General features: G+C 51.9%; 1 protein-coding gene across 1 annotated transcript; it reads left to right on the top strand.

Annotated features, from left to right (window-relative positions):
- The first annotated feature begins 2,841 nt into the window (after positions 1–2,841).
- On the top strand, positions 2,842–3,840 carry LOC136996283 (olfactory receptor 14C36-like). Its single transcript, XM_067317210.1, has one exon. It carries the CDS (start codon positions 2,863–2,865, stop codon positions 3,838–3,840), a length of 978 nt encoding a protein of 325 aa, XP_067173311.1. The 5' UTR covers positions 2,842–2,862.
- Positions 3,841–17,121: the final 13,281 nt, after the last annotated feature.

Here is a 17,121-nt window from a genome sequence, read left to right as displayed (position 1 = left end):
CTCCTGTTTCTTTGTGGAGGTCATGGGAGGGAGCTTCTAAACTGGCATGACATGCCCAGATTGACTTATCTGAAGCAATACCTGAACCCTGAAAAAATGAGCTCCCTTCTTATTCCTGTCTAAGTGTCCTGTGTAGCTAAGAGGTGGGAATAGGGGTGTCCAGGGTGGGACATTTCCACGTCTTGTAGATAACCATCCCCTGATGTAACAAATTGCAATATTGGAATCAGTCTCTCTCCACTGTTTACAGAGAGACCATAGGTCTACCTCAGTGAACATTTCCCAGGAGAAGGGAGCACAAGGGAGAGAGAAGTTTACACCTTCAGCACAGCCTCTGCCAGGCTCCTGGGATGGAGGGAGCTCCTGGCAACCTGGCAGCACTGCGCAGAGACAGCTCTGTGCAGGAGCAGCTCTTCTGCAAAGAGCAGCAGGGCTCCGGGCACTGCTTGCTCTTGCTGACAGAAGATGACCGAAGACAGAGAGAAGTGAAAGGCAGTCTGGAGTGGGAGGACAGAGGAGAGCTCATGATGGGAGAAATCTTCACAGCCCTTTGCACAGTAAGTCTCTGGCTGTGGAGCAATGCTACTGAGGTTCCTGGAGAAGTCTTCTAAACTCATCCCATTCCATGACTGTTTTTTTAAGGATCATTCGCCCAGCTTCTCCAGTGCAGAGGAGGAGGAGATGCTTCAGAGCAGGAATTCCCTGCCACACTGTCAGAGGGACAGGGCATCCTGCTGACTTCTCCCAGGGACACTGCAGGGGGATGAATCTAGTGTATGCACACAAGTCTGCCCAGAGCTGTGATTCAGAGCAGTGTCCCTGCACCCCAGGGCGCTGTGTGCCCGGGCAATGGCTGCCACCTGCGAGGTTCAGCACTCAAACTGCCCGGGGAGCTCCCCATGGCACTGCTGGGAGAAGCTCTGGGTGGGAGGATTGACCCCCGTCAGGGCAGGTTCATTCTCCCGTTGAGAGGGTGCTGTGTGGGTCAGGGCTGCTCACAGCTCCATCTCACCCTGGGAGCATTTCTGGAGGGGGGGTTCCAAAAGGAAGATCAAGGCAGGGATGCCTGAAAGGGAAGGAGCTTTCATAAGTCTCTGCTTTCAGTTTTATTCTCTTTGGGTGGCATGAAATGTTATTGGATCTGTCAGGTTTAAACAGGGGATTGAGACTCCAGAACAGCAACAGTGAGAGAGGAACAAGTCTGGGAGGAACTCAGGAAATCCCTTCATCCACCCCTCAGCCTACAAGCAGAGCCAGCATCACCTTTCCAGCCTCATCAAGGTTTGTCTCACCTGCTCCATAGCACCTGCAAACTTGGAGGTGCCCCTGTGCAGTGCTCTGCCCCCAGGAGGTTTCTGTAGGGCAGAGCTGAGCACCCAGTGGGTGGGATGGGGTCTGTGAGCACTGACAGGGGAGAGACGTGGGGACAGAGAAGCAGCTCCCCGCAGGGGCAGCTCCAGGCAGCAGTGTCCTGGTCAAAGAGTGAGTGGAAACTACAAACTTCATTGCCTCCTCTCCTCTCCCAGCCAGCACTGCCCTTGGCCCTCAGTGCTGTGGGGTCTAGGGCATGCGTCGTTTCCTCGGCAGCCGGCCATCCAGAGCAGGAGAAACTGCTAAGCGCCCTCATGTCTCTCCATGTCCCTGCCTCCCTTGGCAGAAATATCACGGTATTGCTTCATGTGTCCCCACTTGTCCATGCTGCTCTTGTCCTTCCCCTCGGACTTTCTGGGCAGGGGGATTTCAGATGCAGTTCAGACAATGACCCTGTGGGTCCTGTCACACGGACGTGTCCTTGACAATGAGCTGCCAAGTCCCCCTCTCACCTCTGGGGCTCTGGGCAATGCAGTGGGGGGTGGGGAGGTGTGACAGTGTGCTCCTTCCCCCCCCCTCCCCGATGTGCTCTCTCCCCCTCAACCTAACCTCCCTGTAATCAGCATGTAGGCAGGGGCTAATTGAGCAGGCACCAACTAAGACCTGTCTAGCATGCAAATATGACTATGAATCAGTCATCCCCCCCCCCCCCATAAATAGGGGGCAGCCCAGAGCCCATTGAGCTCTCCTGCACAGCAGCGGGCTGCATTGCAGAACCTTCTTTTGAGCAGGGACGCCTCTCAAGGTTACTCTTTGAGGCTGAGAGATTCCTTACCCGCAACAGATCCTTGGTAAGTGATTAATAGCATGCTAAACTTTGCTAAGTTATATCTCTGATTGATTGTGCACATAATCCCTTAGACGTAAACCGCTGACCAAGTCTGAGACTACAATTGGATCCAGCCTCACCTAGGCTCCTCTTAGAAGGAGTTTGGAAAGCAAGGGGGTCCTTTCTGAACCTCGTGACTCAACGGGAGGGTCCCCTTCACACATGCTCCTTTAGACATAAACAGTTGACGAAGTCTGGGGCTAAGATTGGATCCAGCTGCTCCTAGGCTCCTCTCAGAAGGAGTTTGGAAAGCAAGGGGGTCCACTCTGAACCTTGTGACTCAACGGGAGGGTCTCCGTTGCATGTGCATCTGACCCTGTCCTTCATGCAGTAAATAACTGAGTGAACATTGCCAGTTGAACCTCATGAAATCATTCTTATTTATGGCTGAACTTTGTTAAGTCGCTGACTTTCCACAATAAACATAGTGCTGCTTCCCTCTTATGAGTGAAGTGCATCACTCCTCTGCGAAAGGGGGATGGCTGGGAATGAGCCAGCTCTCTCTTCAAGACACCCCATCCATAGGACATTTGACCATTTGACTCTGGGGTTTCTGCCTAGGCTGCAAGCCAACATGGGGAGAGGTAATGTCTGCTTTTGGGGGAGGGCAGAGTTGTAATAAATAGAAAGTTTTGCTCAGAGAAGTCTGTCCTAACTTGTCAATGTCTTTCCCTCGCTGGACAGTCCCCTGTGCCCAGAAGAAGCAAATGTCCAACAGCAGCTCCCCGAACGAGTTCCTCCTCCGAGCATTTGCGGACACACGGGAGCTGCAGCTCTTGCACTTCTCGCTCTTCCTGGGCCTCTACCTGGCTGCCCTCCTGGGCAATGGCCTCATCATCACAGCCATAGCCTGTGACCACCGCCTCCACACCCCCATGTACTTCTTCCTCCTCAACCTCTCCGTCTTCGATCTTGGCACCATCTCCACCTCTGTCCCCAAATCCATGGCCATTTCCCTCTGGAACAGCAGGGCCATTTCCTACTCAGGATGTGCTGCCCAGGTCTTTTTCCCTGTCATTTTCATTTTGGCTGAGTACTTTCTTCTCACCGTCATGGCCTATGATCGCTTTGTTGCCATCTGCAGACCCCTGCACTATGGGACCCTCATGGGCAGCAGAGCTTGTGCCAAAATGGCAGCAGCTGTCTGGGGAAGTGGTATTCTCAATGCTGTGCTGCACACTGCAAATACCTTTTCACTACCACTCTGCCGAGGGAATGCCGTGGAGCAGTTTTACTGTTCACTTCCCCAGCTCCACAGGCTCTCCTGTTCGGGCTCCTACCTCAGGGAATCTGGAGTTACTGTGGTTAGTGCCTGTGTAGTCCTTGGGTGTTTCATTTTTATTGTGCTGTCCTACGTGCAGATCTTCACCGCTGTGCTGAGGATCCCCTCTGAGCAGGGACGGCACAAAGCCTTTTCCACGTGCCTCCCTCATCTGGCCGTGGTCTCCCTGTTTGTCAGCACTCTCATGTTTGCCCAGCTCAGTTTGTCCATCTCCTCCCCAGCTCAGGATCTGGTGATGGCGGTTCTGTACTCGGTGGTTCCTCCAATAGTGAACCCTCTCATCTACAGCATGAGGAACAAGGAGCTCAAGGATGCGCTGAGGAAACTGATCCAATGGGTGCAATGTCGGCACCAATAACTGTCCCACGTGCACACACTCCCCGTTCCCAGGGTATTTGACATCAAAGCTATGTGTTGTTCATTTCTTTCTTTCTTCCTTTTCTCTGATGCCTTCTTGTAAAAAGGAAAAGGTTTTGGTTTGTGCCACTTCTCAGGAATCTCTCATTTGAATCTGACCCAGAGACTGTGTGGAAGCAAGAAGGCATCTTTCCCCTTCATCAGCAGAGATGAAGCCCACTAGTCTGAGCTCCCTTGCATGTCCTCAGTGCAATGAGAAGAGTTTCCCTTGGAAGTGTCATTCTCAGCTCTGACAGCAAGGGAGTTCAGGGGGACAGAGTCAGGCTCAGACCAGTACAGACAGGGTGTGACCATGGTTCCTGTTTCACTGGGAGTGCTCACATCCCCTGGCCACAGTCAGGGTGGGATCTCATATCCCTCTCCTGAGAGGGTGGCTGCCAGCCATCATTGTGGGCTTGTACCTTCCCTCTACAGTGCTCTAATGCTCAGTGGAACAGGAGTGGAGTGGAGGAGAGTCTGGATGCAGCCTGTGGGGACAGATCCTGTGCTCCTCAGGACCGTCCCCCCACTGCCACAGCAGGCATTTCATCACTGAAGCCTTCACATTGGGGCTGCAGCTTTCCTGGAGACAGGGCCACCAACAGCAGCAGGACTGTCCCTTCTCAGAGCTGTTCTCCTCATTTCCACACTGTCTTGCCTTCCTCTGAAGTGTGTATATGGCCTTAGTGCTCCTGTAACGTGGTGCTGGTAGGGCTGTGCATGTGTTCTATGAGCACAGGCACCACCAGGCAATGGGCACCCTTCTGCCAGAGCTGGCCTCCAGAATAACTTTTCTATAATAAAAGTGGTTCTTATCAGTGACCTACATGAAGTCTGGCCTTTCTTCAGAGGCTGGAGTCAAAACTACGCCCAGCGGACTGCACTACAAAAGGCCCTGCTGCTCTGCTTGTGAAATCTGTGGGTTCCGGGGATGAGCTCAGAGCCCCAGTGTGATCTGACACACTCACTTGGGGAAAGGCTCTCTGGGGAGCAGGAATGTCCCAGGAGAAAAGCAGGGCAGCGTTCAGAGGTAGAAAATGAGAACGAGAAACAGGTTTCTCTGTGCACCAGCTTGGGGCAGGCTGCTCTGTCCCTGGGGCAGCAGGAGCTGCTGGAGGGGCTGCAGGGCCAGGGCTCTTGGGCTGTCCTGGGCAGCGGGGTGGGCACGGAGGGCTGCAGGCAGACAGGGAGGGGGTTCTCCTGGACACAAGAGCAGGGGAGACAGAGAGTGACTGGCGTCATTGTGGGGCCTCCTCCCCTTCCGGGGAGCTGCTCCCCTTGTCCTTTGCTGTGGACATGCCTGTGCCTGGCCCTGAACCTCTCAGGTGCTGACCTGACCCTGTCCCCATCCTGCTGACCTGACTTCTCGTCTCTGCCTCAGACCTGCCTCTACACTACAGTCAAGGAAGCCTTGGTAAGGAAAGTTGGGATCTAAGAAGATCCCAGAGAAGGTTGTAGGTCCCAAAGGTGACCGTATATGCCCAAAGCAAAAACCCTTGCCTGACAGCCAATTTAAAGGCGTAAGGAGTGCCACAGATTTGGACCCTCTACCCAGGTAACACTGCATACAGAGTCTTAGCTGGTTGAAAAAGCGAGGGCAGCCACTTGGGTGTGATTTTATAATGGATAATTGGGAGAGCAGGTTTTCCTGTATCACAGCTCGAGTGTTTATGCACCATTTGTGACAGGGTTCCTGCTACAAAGAGTATGCTGTCGGGAACAGCAAGAGCAGGGCTGCTCCGTACAGGAAGGGGAGTCGGGAGCCAAGGGTGCCGGCAAGGCAGGCAGGGCAGTGACCCACCAACGAGAGGTCCTGTCCCACAGTGCTTGGACAAGAGGAGCAGAGCAGGTTTGGGGATGGTAACCAGGGTCAGGCACAGCCCAGCAGTTGCCAGACAAGGCTGAAGGGCTTCAACCAGCCCTGCTTTGTACAGGAGGTTGGACTGGAGACCTCCAGAGGTGCCTTCCCACCAAAACTCCTCTGCGACTCCATGAATGGAAAGACCCTGGGCACAGAGACAGGCTCTGCCTGTCCCATCGGCTGCACTCCCAGTGGGTGAGGGGCAGAGTCCTTGGCCAGCCCCACACTCCCTCGTCCTCCTCTGCCTCTGAGCAGGACAAGGCCTGGGTCTGGGATAGGGCCCTGCTCACAGCCCCACCACAGGCTGCTCCCTGTAAAGGGTGAAACCCCGACGTTCCCAGCACGGAGCTGATGCCGAAGCAGCAAGCGGAGCTCAGCCGGCCCAGTGGCCTCAGCCCTCCCTGGCCCAGCTGTGGGGCCCCAAGCGGGGCTGGTCACCCTGCCCCACTGCCCCCCATGCTCCCTGTCCCACCATGCACCTTCCCAGCCCTGGTGCTGGCCAGCTGCCCTGGGCCGGGGCAGTTCCAGCCCCCAGCGAGGGGGAAGGGACACAGACAAGGTGGCTTGGGAGAGGGCAGCTCCCCTCTGCCACACTGGGGCCGGGCCTGGGGCTGGGCACAGCTTTTCCCAGGGAGCTGCCTGAGGAGACGCTCCAGGTGATCCTCCACCTCTGCCCTGGCACAAACGGTGGAAGGGGGACAGGCATCAAGACCTTGTCCATGCACGCAGGCGTGGAGCGAGGAAAGCCAGAGCTCAACTGGAGCTGGAATCAGCCAGGGATGGGGTGGGCAACAAGAAGGCCTCCTGTCATGAGATGCAGATACTATGGCAGTGAAATTCATCATTACTGAGGCTTGGTTGAATACGATCCAAGACCTAAGTCACCTTTTCCCTCCCTAGGAACTGCCAATCACCTGGATGACTGAGTGAAATCCACTACTTGACCAGCATACCATGGAAAGTATCCACCTTGCAAGTAGTAAGCATCCTTGGGGACTTTGTTAGCACTCTCGATGGTGTGGTGTTATCACCAGGGAGTATGTTGGCAATATCTAAAAATACAGGACCCCTCATGTATCAGACAATTCTGACCCTTGTGTTGGGCAATCCTGGATACTGTCACATAAATGTTGATGCACTCTGCAATAATCCAGTGAACCCACAGTGGCTGGCAACCTCTTCTGTGACATGGCGTGTGAGGCCCAACATATTTAAACCCACCAGTGGGGCAGTAGAAACCAAGGTATCCACCTGATTGCCCACACCAACCTTACCTTCTGCTTAAGTGTCAGCAGTCCCTGTCCAGGAGCCCGGACTTGGGTCAGAGAAACTAATGCTCACATTACAGGAGGAGACAACACCCCCCAATATGATCACCATACTAACGAGTGGTCTATTAAGTTTGTCCTCTTACACAACTGTACACATGTAAAAACAGCAGCTAATTCCAACAAAGGGTGGCAATGTCCACAGGCCATGTAGCCATTAGGACTCATTATGGGAGTCTGTGAGCCAGTTAACCACTGACTTCATGGCTCATGCGCCACGGTGGGCGTATGCAATTTCAAATTTCCCTGATTCCCACTACCACTACTGCAATACCAGTAATAGCTGTCCAAGGATTTCTGAAAAGATTGGCAGTTTTTACCTCTGAAGTACATGCATTTTATGGTACGATTCGATGAGACAATGTTAACATTAGTAAGATATATTCAAATTGCTCACAATGGACAATACCATATGTGATCAATAGTTTAAGTCCCATTGGAAAACCTGCAGAGTTAGGGATCTTTCCACTGGATTGGAATCTGCGGGATTGGGCGCAGGAGTGTTGAATTCCACGGACTTGGAGATCGTTAATAATAAAGTGCCTAGGCTCGGACATTTAAGCAAACAAGCTATAATTGGTCAGACCATGCATATTGCATTATGGGTAAGGATTAAAGGGCAGGCTAGCATGGGTGACACTGTTGTGGGTGTTTACTACAGGCCACCTGATCAGGAAGAGGAAGTCGATGAGGCCTTCTACAGGCAGCTGGAAGTAGCCTCATGGTCCCAGGCCCTGGTTCTCATGGGGGACTTCAACCACCCCGATATCTGCTGGAAAGACAACACAGCTAGGCACAAACAGTCCCGGAGGTTCCTGCAGAGCATTGGTGACAACTTCTTGACACAGGTGGTGGAGGAGCCAACAAGGAGAGGTGTGCTGCTGGACCTCGTACTAACAAACAAAGAAGGACTGGTGGAAGATGTGAAGGCTGGGGGCAGCCTTGGCTGCAGTGACCATGAGATGGTGGAGTTCAGGATCCTACGAAGAGGAGGCAGGGCAATAAGTAGGATCGCAACCCTGGAATTCAGGAGAGCAAACTCTGGCCTCTTCAGGGACCTACTTGGAGGAATCCCATGGGTTACGGCCCTAGAAGGAAGGGGGGCCCAAGAGAGCTGGTTAATATTCAAACATCACTTCCTCCAGGCTCAAGAGTGGTGCATCCCTATGAGTAGGAAGTCAAGCAAAGGAGGCAGGAGACCTGCATGGATGAGCAAGGAGCTCCTGGCAAAACTCAAACAGAAGGAGGAAGTATACAGAAAGTGGAAAGAGGGACAGGCCACTTGGGAGGAAGAGAGGAACGTTGTCAGAGTATGCAGGGATGCGAGGAGGAAGGCTAAGGCCCGTTTGGAATTAAATCTGACAAGAGATGTCAAGGACAACAAGAAGGGCTTCTTCAAATACATCAGTAGCAAGAGGAAGACTAGGGAAAATGTGGGCCCTTTGCTGAATGGGTTGGGTGCCCTGGTGACGAAGGATGCAGAGAAGGCAGAGTTACTGAATGCCTTCTTTGCTTCAGTCTTTACTGGTCAGGCCAGCCCTCAGGAACCCCAGACCCTGGAGGCAAGAGAGAAAGTCTGGAGAAAGGAAGACTTTCCCTTGGTCAAGGAGGATCGGGTTAGAGATCATTTAAGCAAACTTGATACCCACAAATCCATGGGCCCTGATGGGATGCACCCACGAGTGCTGAGGGAGCTGGCAGATGTTATTGCTAAGCCACTCTCCATCATCTTGGAAAGGTCATGGAGAACAGGAGAGGTGCCTGAAGACTGGAAGAAAGCCAATGTCACCCCAGTCTTCAAAAAGGGCAAGAAGGAGGACCTGGGAACTACAGGCCAGTCAGCCTCACCTCCATCCCTGGAAAGGTGATGGAGCAGCTCATCCTGGAGGCCATCTCCAAGCATGTGGAGGAAAAGAAGGTGATCAGGAGTAGTCAGCATGGCTTCACCAAGGGGAAATCATGCTTAACCAGTTGGATAGCCTTCTATGATGGAATGACTAGCTCGGTAGATGAGGGGAGAGCAGTGGATGTTGTCTGTCTTGACTTCAGCAAGGCTTTTGACACTGTCTCCCATAACATTCTCATAGGGAAGCTCAGGAAGTGTGGGTTAAATGGGTGGACAGTGAGGTGGATTGACAACTGGCTGAATGGCAGAGCTCCGAGGGCTGTGATCAGCGGCGCAGAGTCTAGTTAGAGGACTGCAGCTAGAGGTGTCCCCCAGGGGTCAGTACTGGGTCCAGTCTTGTTCAACTTCTTCATCAATGACCTGGATGAAGGGACAGAGTGCACCCTCAGCAAGTTTGCTGACGATACAAAACTGGGAGGAGTGGCTGATACACCAGAGGGCTGTGCTGCCATTCAGAGAGACCTGGACAGGCTGGAGAGGTGGGCGGAGAGGAACCTCATGAAGTTCAACAAAGGCAAGGGCAGGGTCCTGCACCTGGGGAGGAATAACCCCATGCAGCAGTACAGGTTGGGGGTTGACCCGCTGGAAAGCAGCTCTGCGGAGAAGGACCTGGGAGTGCTGGTGGACACCAAGTTAAGCATGAGGCAGCAATGTGCCCTTGTGGCCAAGAAGGCCTATGGTATCCTGGGGTGCATTAGGAAGAGTGTTGCCAGCAGGTCGAGGGAGGTGATTCTCACCCTCTACTCAGCCCTGCTGAGGCCACATCTGCACTACTGTGTCCAGTTCTGGGCTCCCCAGTACAAGAGGGATGTGGCACTACTGGAGCAAGTCCAGCAAAGGGCTACAAAGATGATTAGGGGACTAGAACATCTCTCTTATGAGGAAAGACTGAGAGAGCTGGGCCTGTTTAGCCTGGAGAAGAGAAGGCTGAGGGGGGATCTTATCAATGTGTACAAATATCTAAAGGGAGGGTGTCAAGAGGATGGGACCAGACTCTTTCCAGTGGTGCCCAGCGGCAGGACGCGAGGCAACGGGAACAAACTGAAACACAGGAAGTTCCGTCTGAACATGAGAAAAAACTTCTTCACTGTGAGGGTGACAGAGCACTGGAACAGGTCACCCAGAGAGGTTGTGGAGTCTCTTTCTCTGGAGATATTCAAAACCTTCCTGGATGTGATCCTGTACAATGTGCTCTAGGTAACCCTGCTTGAGCAGGGGGGTTGGACCAGATGATCTGCCGAGGTCCCTTCCAACCTCAACCATTCTGTGATTCTGTGAAAATAAAGCAAGCAGCACACTAACTACTTCCAGTGAGAAACACTGGGGGCCATTGGAGGAGTGCAGCATTTCATTCCTGATATCCGAACAAGTCAAAAAAGCCAGACTGAAACTGAACACATTGCATTTTTCTGATCAAAATAATTTCTAGTTTTAGGAAAGTAAATACGTGTTCTACGTTTTCATCTTTATCAGTTCTATCCAATTCTTTTCTGTGCATGTTTTCCAACCATTAAATAGGAATAAATACACAAGGGAAAAGCAAACCAAGTTTTTATCAGTGTGCACAATGCTTTCCAAAGTTGATAGATAAATTTTATGGTAATCTGAGATCATAAAGAAGAAAATATTCAAGGGTTTTCTTTGGAAAACTTGTATTTATGTCTCTTGTTGCCTGATGGAATCTATTTTTCCCGGAGACGTTTCTTCTTGCCATCATGTCCAATTAAGACAGATTTAAGGCACATGCATTGATGTAAAAGGGAGATACTTACTCCTCTCTTCTTCTGAGGTGGCTGGGGATCCCTTCTAGCTGACTGCCGCCAGAGACATGTCATCTTCTGTTGTCCTTAGTTCCGTTTACCACAGTCTACATCTCTCTTGTGAACTGGCTTGGAGTAAAATCTTCACCCTGCTGAAGTCAATGTTAATTTTAATCCTGGCCACAATTGTATCCTGAGGTCTTGTCTTAGGAGGACATGACAGGTAACATATTGCAAGTTTCTGTTTCATTATAATGAAAGAGAGTATGACTCAGTACATGTAAGGGCTTTCTTTGTACTTTCATGGACCTACTGCCATCATCCTGTACATCTAGCACTCCCTTCCAGACCCTTCCAGCTCACTCTTTCCCCTTACATGCTATTCTTTTCAGGGACACCTTGAAAGGTGTGGTCCACATAGCATCACATTTGCAATGACAAGTGCACGAGAGTGATTTTTAGGCCAGATTGCATTCTAACTTTATATATATATATATATTTAAAAAAAAAAAAGATGAAAAAAAAAGATGAAAGAGAATGAGCACATGCTTCCTGATGATTGCAAAGATTAACTCACTTCAGTAGGTGAAGGCAGTGTACGTTTGAAAGCCCCACTGTCTATATTGCAAGGTATCAAAAAATGCAATATTCTTGCTCCACTGAGAATCTGAATGTGACATGCTGGAAGCTGATGAGCAGTTTAACCCAGCACATGGGAGCAGCCTGCAGAGGAGTTTTAATGATAGCCCAAAGGATAAGGCCTGCAGACTTCAGGCTTTGTTTTTTAATTTTCTTCATATTACATTTTGAGAAGAATGTTCCTCATCCCACTGTTTGCACACAAGTAATCCCTTCATTTTAACTGGAATTGAAAATATTAAAACCCTAAAATGCACCAAAGATTTATGGAAATAGCTGGGACCCACCGTCCTTAGGGTTTGGAAAGGCACCAGTCTTAGGTAAACAAATATGCTTTATTGCCTTTGTTTTGTTGCATCATAGCCAATGCTGCAAAACACTTTATAATTGCAACTTGCTGTTTTCATCTGCTTAGAACCTTCTGCCAAAGATCAAGCTCACATCAAGGAATGACCTTTTTACAAGCTTCAGAAATGTTTTCTCACATAGAGCTTAACCTGTATTTTAGTAAATACCCCTTAAATTAGACTGTTCTTCAGACAAGAAGTGGTGGCCAAGCCATACGAAGGAAGCAAGTAGTGACAGAGTGTTGTCTTGGATGTGTTGAACAGAAAAAATAGGTGGCTTCTGCAGCTGGCCTGCACTGTAAAATAGTTGCATTATTACAGAATCACAGAATGACAGAATGGTTGAGGTTGGAAGGGACCTCTGGAGGTCTTCTAGTCCAATCCCCCTGCTCAAGCAGGGTCACCTAGAGCACATGGTACAGGATCATGCCCAGGCAGGTTTTGAGTATCTCCAGAGAAGGAGACTCCACAACCTCTCTGGGCAACCTGTTCCAGCGCTCTGTCACCCTCACAGTGAAGGGCAGGCCTGGCAGTCACTGGTGCCTTCTTCCCCGGTCCAGGAGCTGGAACTTCTCCCCATTGCTAAAGAGCTAAAAAGAAAGTTTTGAGTACAGGGAGGAAGGTTGAGAAATACTGCAGGTCATGGCCAGTGTTTCTGCAGCGCAGCGGCACTCACACCCCAGCCCAAGGCCCCTTGCCGGCACAGCAGCTCCGGGGGGCAGGGGTGTGTGTCAGCTTCCCCATCAGCCTCCCAGCTGGAACTGGCCCCTGTGGCACAAGGAGACAGAGGACAGTGACACACTCTGTCCCTTGCTCTTTGTCCAGGAGATTCCCTATCCCCAGACTGCCTGCAGCCCCCCATGCTAGCCCCTCTTTCCAGGACAGCATGACAATCCCTGCCCTGGGGCTCCTCAGGCAGTTTCTGCTGCCCCAGCAACACAGCAGCCTGCCCTTAGTTGACATATAGAGAAACAGATTTCTTTTTCTCATTTACTTCTCCTTGCAAGCACACAATTGCTCCTTTCCTCTTCCTCAGGGACGTCCCTGCTCCCTGGAGAGCCTTTCCCCAGGTGAGTGCATCAGTGCTGGCCTGCCCAGATGTTCCTGGACCCTCCCCTGTGATCCCCACAGGGCCCTGAGCTAGTGGTCCTGCTCTGCAGAACAAGCAGGCTGTTGTGCCCCAGGGACATGAGGTGATTCCACTCTGGCTGTGGTGGTCAGGGTGAGAAGCAGATGCAGCTGGACAGGCACCATTGCACCTGACAACCCCCTACCAAGGAGTTTGTGGCAGTGGACGACGCTCTGAGCAATCACAGGGCATTTCAAATGGCTCAGGCTGTGGTGAGGTGTGTCCCTAGATCCAGACCACAGTTGTTCATTGAAGGTGTCGTGAACTGCTCTTGCAGCTCCCTTCCCTGTGCCTGCAAGGTCCCCACTGTGGGCATCTGCCACCAGCCCTGTCATATGGGAGACAGTCCCAGACAGATACCACTTGACCATTCAGCACTTCAGGAGCACTGGGTACCCACAAGTGAGAGGTGAATCCAGCCCCCATTCCCTAACACATCACCCCATGAACTTGTTGCATTGGGCCCATGGAGAGCCCCAGAAAAGCAACAGTCCCTTTCAGGGTGAAAGTCCTTGAGCGCATTCTTTGCTCCAGCATTGGAAGAAGAGCCCAACCTTCAAGCACTGCACTGAGGAAATCTCCTTTGATTAGAGAGAGGGCAGGTCCGACACATGACAGACACATCTACAGAAGGTCTCTCAGTAAGACAAACAGGGTTCATGACTCTGGACCAGTAGGGTGAGTTCAAACATCGCTGTACAAACATTATTATTACAGAGAAAATGCCAAGGCACAAAAGCTGTCCAAGATATATTAGATATCACTTGTGAAGAGGGATGGGCAGCTTACTGCTTCTGAACTAGTACCAACTGGATCAGTTTTCTCAGCGCATCCTTGAGCTCCTTGTTCCTCATGCTGTAGATGAGAGGGTTCACTGCTGGAGGCACCACTGCATACAAAACTGCCACCACCAGATGCAGAGCTGGGGAGGACACAGAGTGGGGCTTCAGGGAGGCAAACATGCCAGTGCTGACAAACAGGGAGATGACAGTCAGGTGAGGGAGGCACATGGAAAAGGCTTTGTGCTGGCCCTTCTCAGAGGGGATCCTCAGCACAGCAGTGAAGATCTTCACGTAGGACAGCACAAAGAAAACAGAACATCCGAAAGCTAAACAAATACTAACTGCAATAACTTCAACTTCTCTGAGGTAGGCATCGGAGCAGGAGAGCTTGAGGAGCTAGGGAATTGCACAGAAGAACTGGCCCAGGGCATCGTCTTGGCAGAATGTTGCTGAAAATGTGTTAGCAGAGTGCAGCACCACAGTGAGCAAACTACTGCCCCAGGCAGCTGCTGCCATTTTGACACAAGCTCTGCTGCCCATGAGTGTGCCGTAGTGCAGGGGTCTGCAGATGGCAACAAAGCGGTCGTAGGCCATGACAGTGAGAAGAAAGTACTCAGCCAAAATGAAAATGACAAGGAAAAAGACCTGGGCAGCACATCCTGAGTAGGAAATGGCCCTGCTGTTCCAGAGGGAAATGGTCATGGATTTGGGGACAGTGGTGGAGATGGCGCCAAGGTCAAGGAGGGAGAGGTTGAAGAGGAAGAAATACACAGGGGTGTGGAGGTGGTGGTCGCAGGCTACAGCTGTGATGATGAGGCCGTTGCCCAGGAGGGCAGCCAGGTAGAGGCCCAGGAAGAGCGAGAAGTGCAAGAGCTGCAGCTCCCGTGTGTCCGCAAACACCAGGAGGAGGAACTCAGTCATGGAGCTGCTGGTGGACATTTGCTCTGGATTCAGGGCACTGTCCAAGGAGGAAAAGGTATTGACAAGTTAGGACAGACTTCTCTGAGGAAAACCCGCTCCACTCCTCATAGCACCCCCCACATTTCCTCTCTGCTTTCCTTCACTCAGCTCCCTTTCCTGACCTCTGGTTTGTGCTGGCAGACTGTGCTGTGCAGAGCAGGGGCCTCTGCCCTCAATCTGGCTCTACTGGGGTGTGTAAATGGAGGTGTCAAACTGCCCTGTGTATTTGGTGTGGATACCTGCAGATGGGTGCCGTGAGCTGAGTGAAGGGGATTTGGTCAAGTGACCCAGTGGAAATATTGTCTTTTTATCATTGTGAGAGACAAATAGAGCACTCATGCCAGCTGTGTCTGAAAGAGAAGATCCTTGTGAGGGATTCATCCTCCCCCCGTCAACCTTGCCCTCTTGAACAGAGGTGTCTGTATCTCAATCAGTCACACCAGCTCCCACTCTGTCAAGGCAGAGAAACAGTGCAGTGAAGGCAGAGGGTGACCGACTCTTTCTAGATGTTTCTGTCCCAATGATATGAACATTGCCTTCATATTAAGTTTACTATCTATCTTCACTGTTTCTTCGGGCAACGTAGTGCGAGTGGGAAGTTACTGCCTTAACTGCAGCTGAATCCCCCTGCTTAACCCCAGAGATCACAAGAGCAAGAACCAGACCAGCCCTGAGAGGTGAGGAAACAAGAAGCAATACCGTGGCCCTCCTACCAAAGGGAAAGCAAGGAGCAAGAGACAGATGGGCACGCAGGAAAGCCTTCACCCCACCCAGCTGTGCACACCACCTCCCAGAGAGCAATATTGCAGGACAGTTGCTCTCAGCCCTTTGTCATGCCATGGGAAATGGGCATGTTGCAGGAGAGATGCTCCTCCCCTCTGCTGGAGCTCGGGCTGCCGAGGAGCGGGCTCATGCCTTCGACCCTATGGCCTTGATGACAGCGTCTTTGCTGGGTGGGAGAGGAGACATGGGGAGGTTTGCTTAGAGGAGGATGTCTGCATTGAAGGGCATGACAGGGAGTTCTCCAGCTTCCTCCTCTCACAGCATTTATGTTTCTGGTTTCCTCTCATTCTCTCATTGTATCTCCACTTCCCGGAGAATTTCCTCCTGGGAGCTGTTTCTCTAACCCATTTCTTTTCCCCAGCAGTGCTCACAGCTCCCATCCAGAGTGGGGAAAGGGCTTTCTGAGGTCCCTTGCAGACCTCTTGACCTCTCACTGTAAAGGTCCAGGAGTGTCAGTCTCTTGTCCAAACCTGACAGCTCCTTTTCCATCCCCCACCCACAAACAGTAGGAAACTGAAAGCAGAGACTCAGGAAAGCTCCTTATCTTTAAGGTAACCCCTGCCTTGACATTCCTCTTGAAAAGGCCCCTTCAGAAAATGTCCTGGGGGTGAGCTGGAACTGAGAGCAGCCCTGATCCATGCAACACCCTCTCGATGGGGGAATGAATGTGCCCTGCTGGGGATCACTCCTCCCACCCGGAGCTTCTCCCCACAGCGCTGTGGGGAGTTCCCCAGGCAGGCTGAGTGCTGACCCTCGCAGGTGGCAGAGTCACTGCCCCAGGCACACAGCACCCTGGGGTGTAGGGACACTGCTCTGAAGTACAGCCTGTGCAGACTTGGGTGCACTCCCTGGCTTCACACCCCTGCACTGTCCCTGGGGGAAGCTAGCTGTGATGCCCTGTGCCTCTGATGGTGTGGCTGGGAATCCCTGCTCTAAAGCACCACTTGCACCAAACAGGAGAAGCTGGGAGAGCCACCCTGACAGACCCTATCAGCTGTGGAAGGCGCCAGCTTTAGAAGAACCCTCCGGGAACCACAGCAGCGTTGCCCTGCAGCCAGAGACTTACTGTGTGAAGAGCTGTGAAGATTTCTCCCTGCAGTGAGCTCTCAGCTGTCCTCCCATTCCCAAGTGTCTTTAATTTCTGAGTCGCTCATCTCATCCTGCTGCCTGCAGGCAGTGCCCTGAGTCTTGCTGCTCTTCTAAGAGGAGCTGCTCCTGGACAGAGCTGTCTCTCTGCAGCACCTGCCAGGTTGCCATGGGCTCCTGCAGTCCCAGGAGCCAGGCCCAGCTCAGGAGCAGAGGCCCAGCTGAAGACGTGACATTTTTTGTCCCCTGTGCACCCTCAAGATGTTTCCAGAGCTCCAGGGCTGACAGTTCCTGAAAGGCAGCAGAGTCACTCCTGGGAAATATCCACTGAAGTAGTCTAAAATGATCACAGGTGGTTCCTCTCTAAACAGTGGAGAGAGACTGAGTCCAGCATTGCAGTTGGTCTCATCAGAGGATGGTTATCTAAGAGCAGTGGAAATGTCCCTCTCGGGAAGGCCCTTTTCCATCTCATAAGAAGAGAGAACACCTGCACAGGGCCAAGAAGGGAATTCATTTCCTCATGCTTCAGGGACTGATTCAGGTCAGTCAACCTGGGCATGTTATGCCGGGTTAGAAACCCCTGGAATGGAGTGGGATTCAGATCCCCCCTGTACACTCCACAAACTCACAGGAGGTGGGATTCCCCTTGCCCAAGTCTTAGG

This window comes from Apteryx mantelli, unplaced genomic scaffold, assembly GCF_036417845.1.
Source record: "Apteryx mantelli isolate bAptMan1 unplaced genomic scaffold, bAptMan1.hap1 HAP1_SCAFFOLD_33, whole genome shotgun sequence".
Lineage (NCBI taxonomy): Eukaryota > Metazoa > Chordata > Aves > Apterygiformes > Apterygidae > Apteryx > Apteryx mantelli.
The sequence above is the reverse complement of the archived record's forward strand: the minus strand, read 5'-3'. Positions and strand labels throughout refer to the sequence as shown.

Bases quoted from the DNA above. Each gene is read 5' to 3' on its own strand.
- LOC136996283 (XM_067317210.1), top strand. From the start codon at position 2,863: ATGTCTTTCCCTCGCTGGACAGTCCCCTGTGCCCAGAAGAAGCAAATG.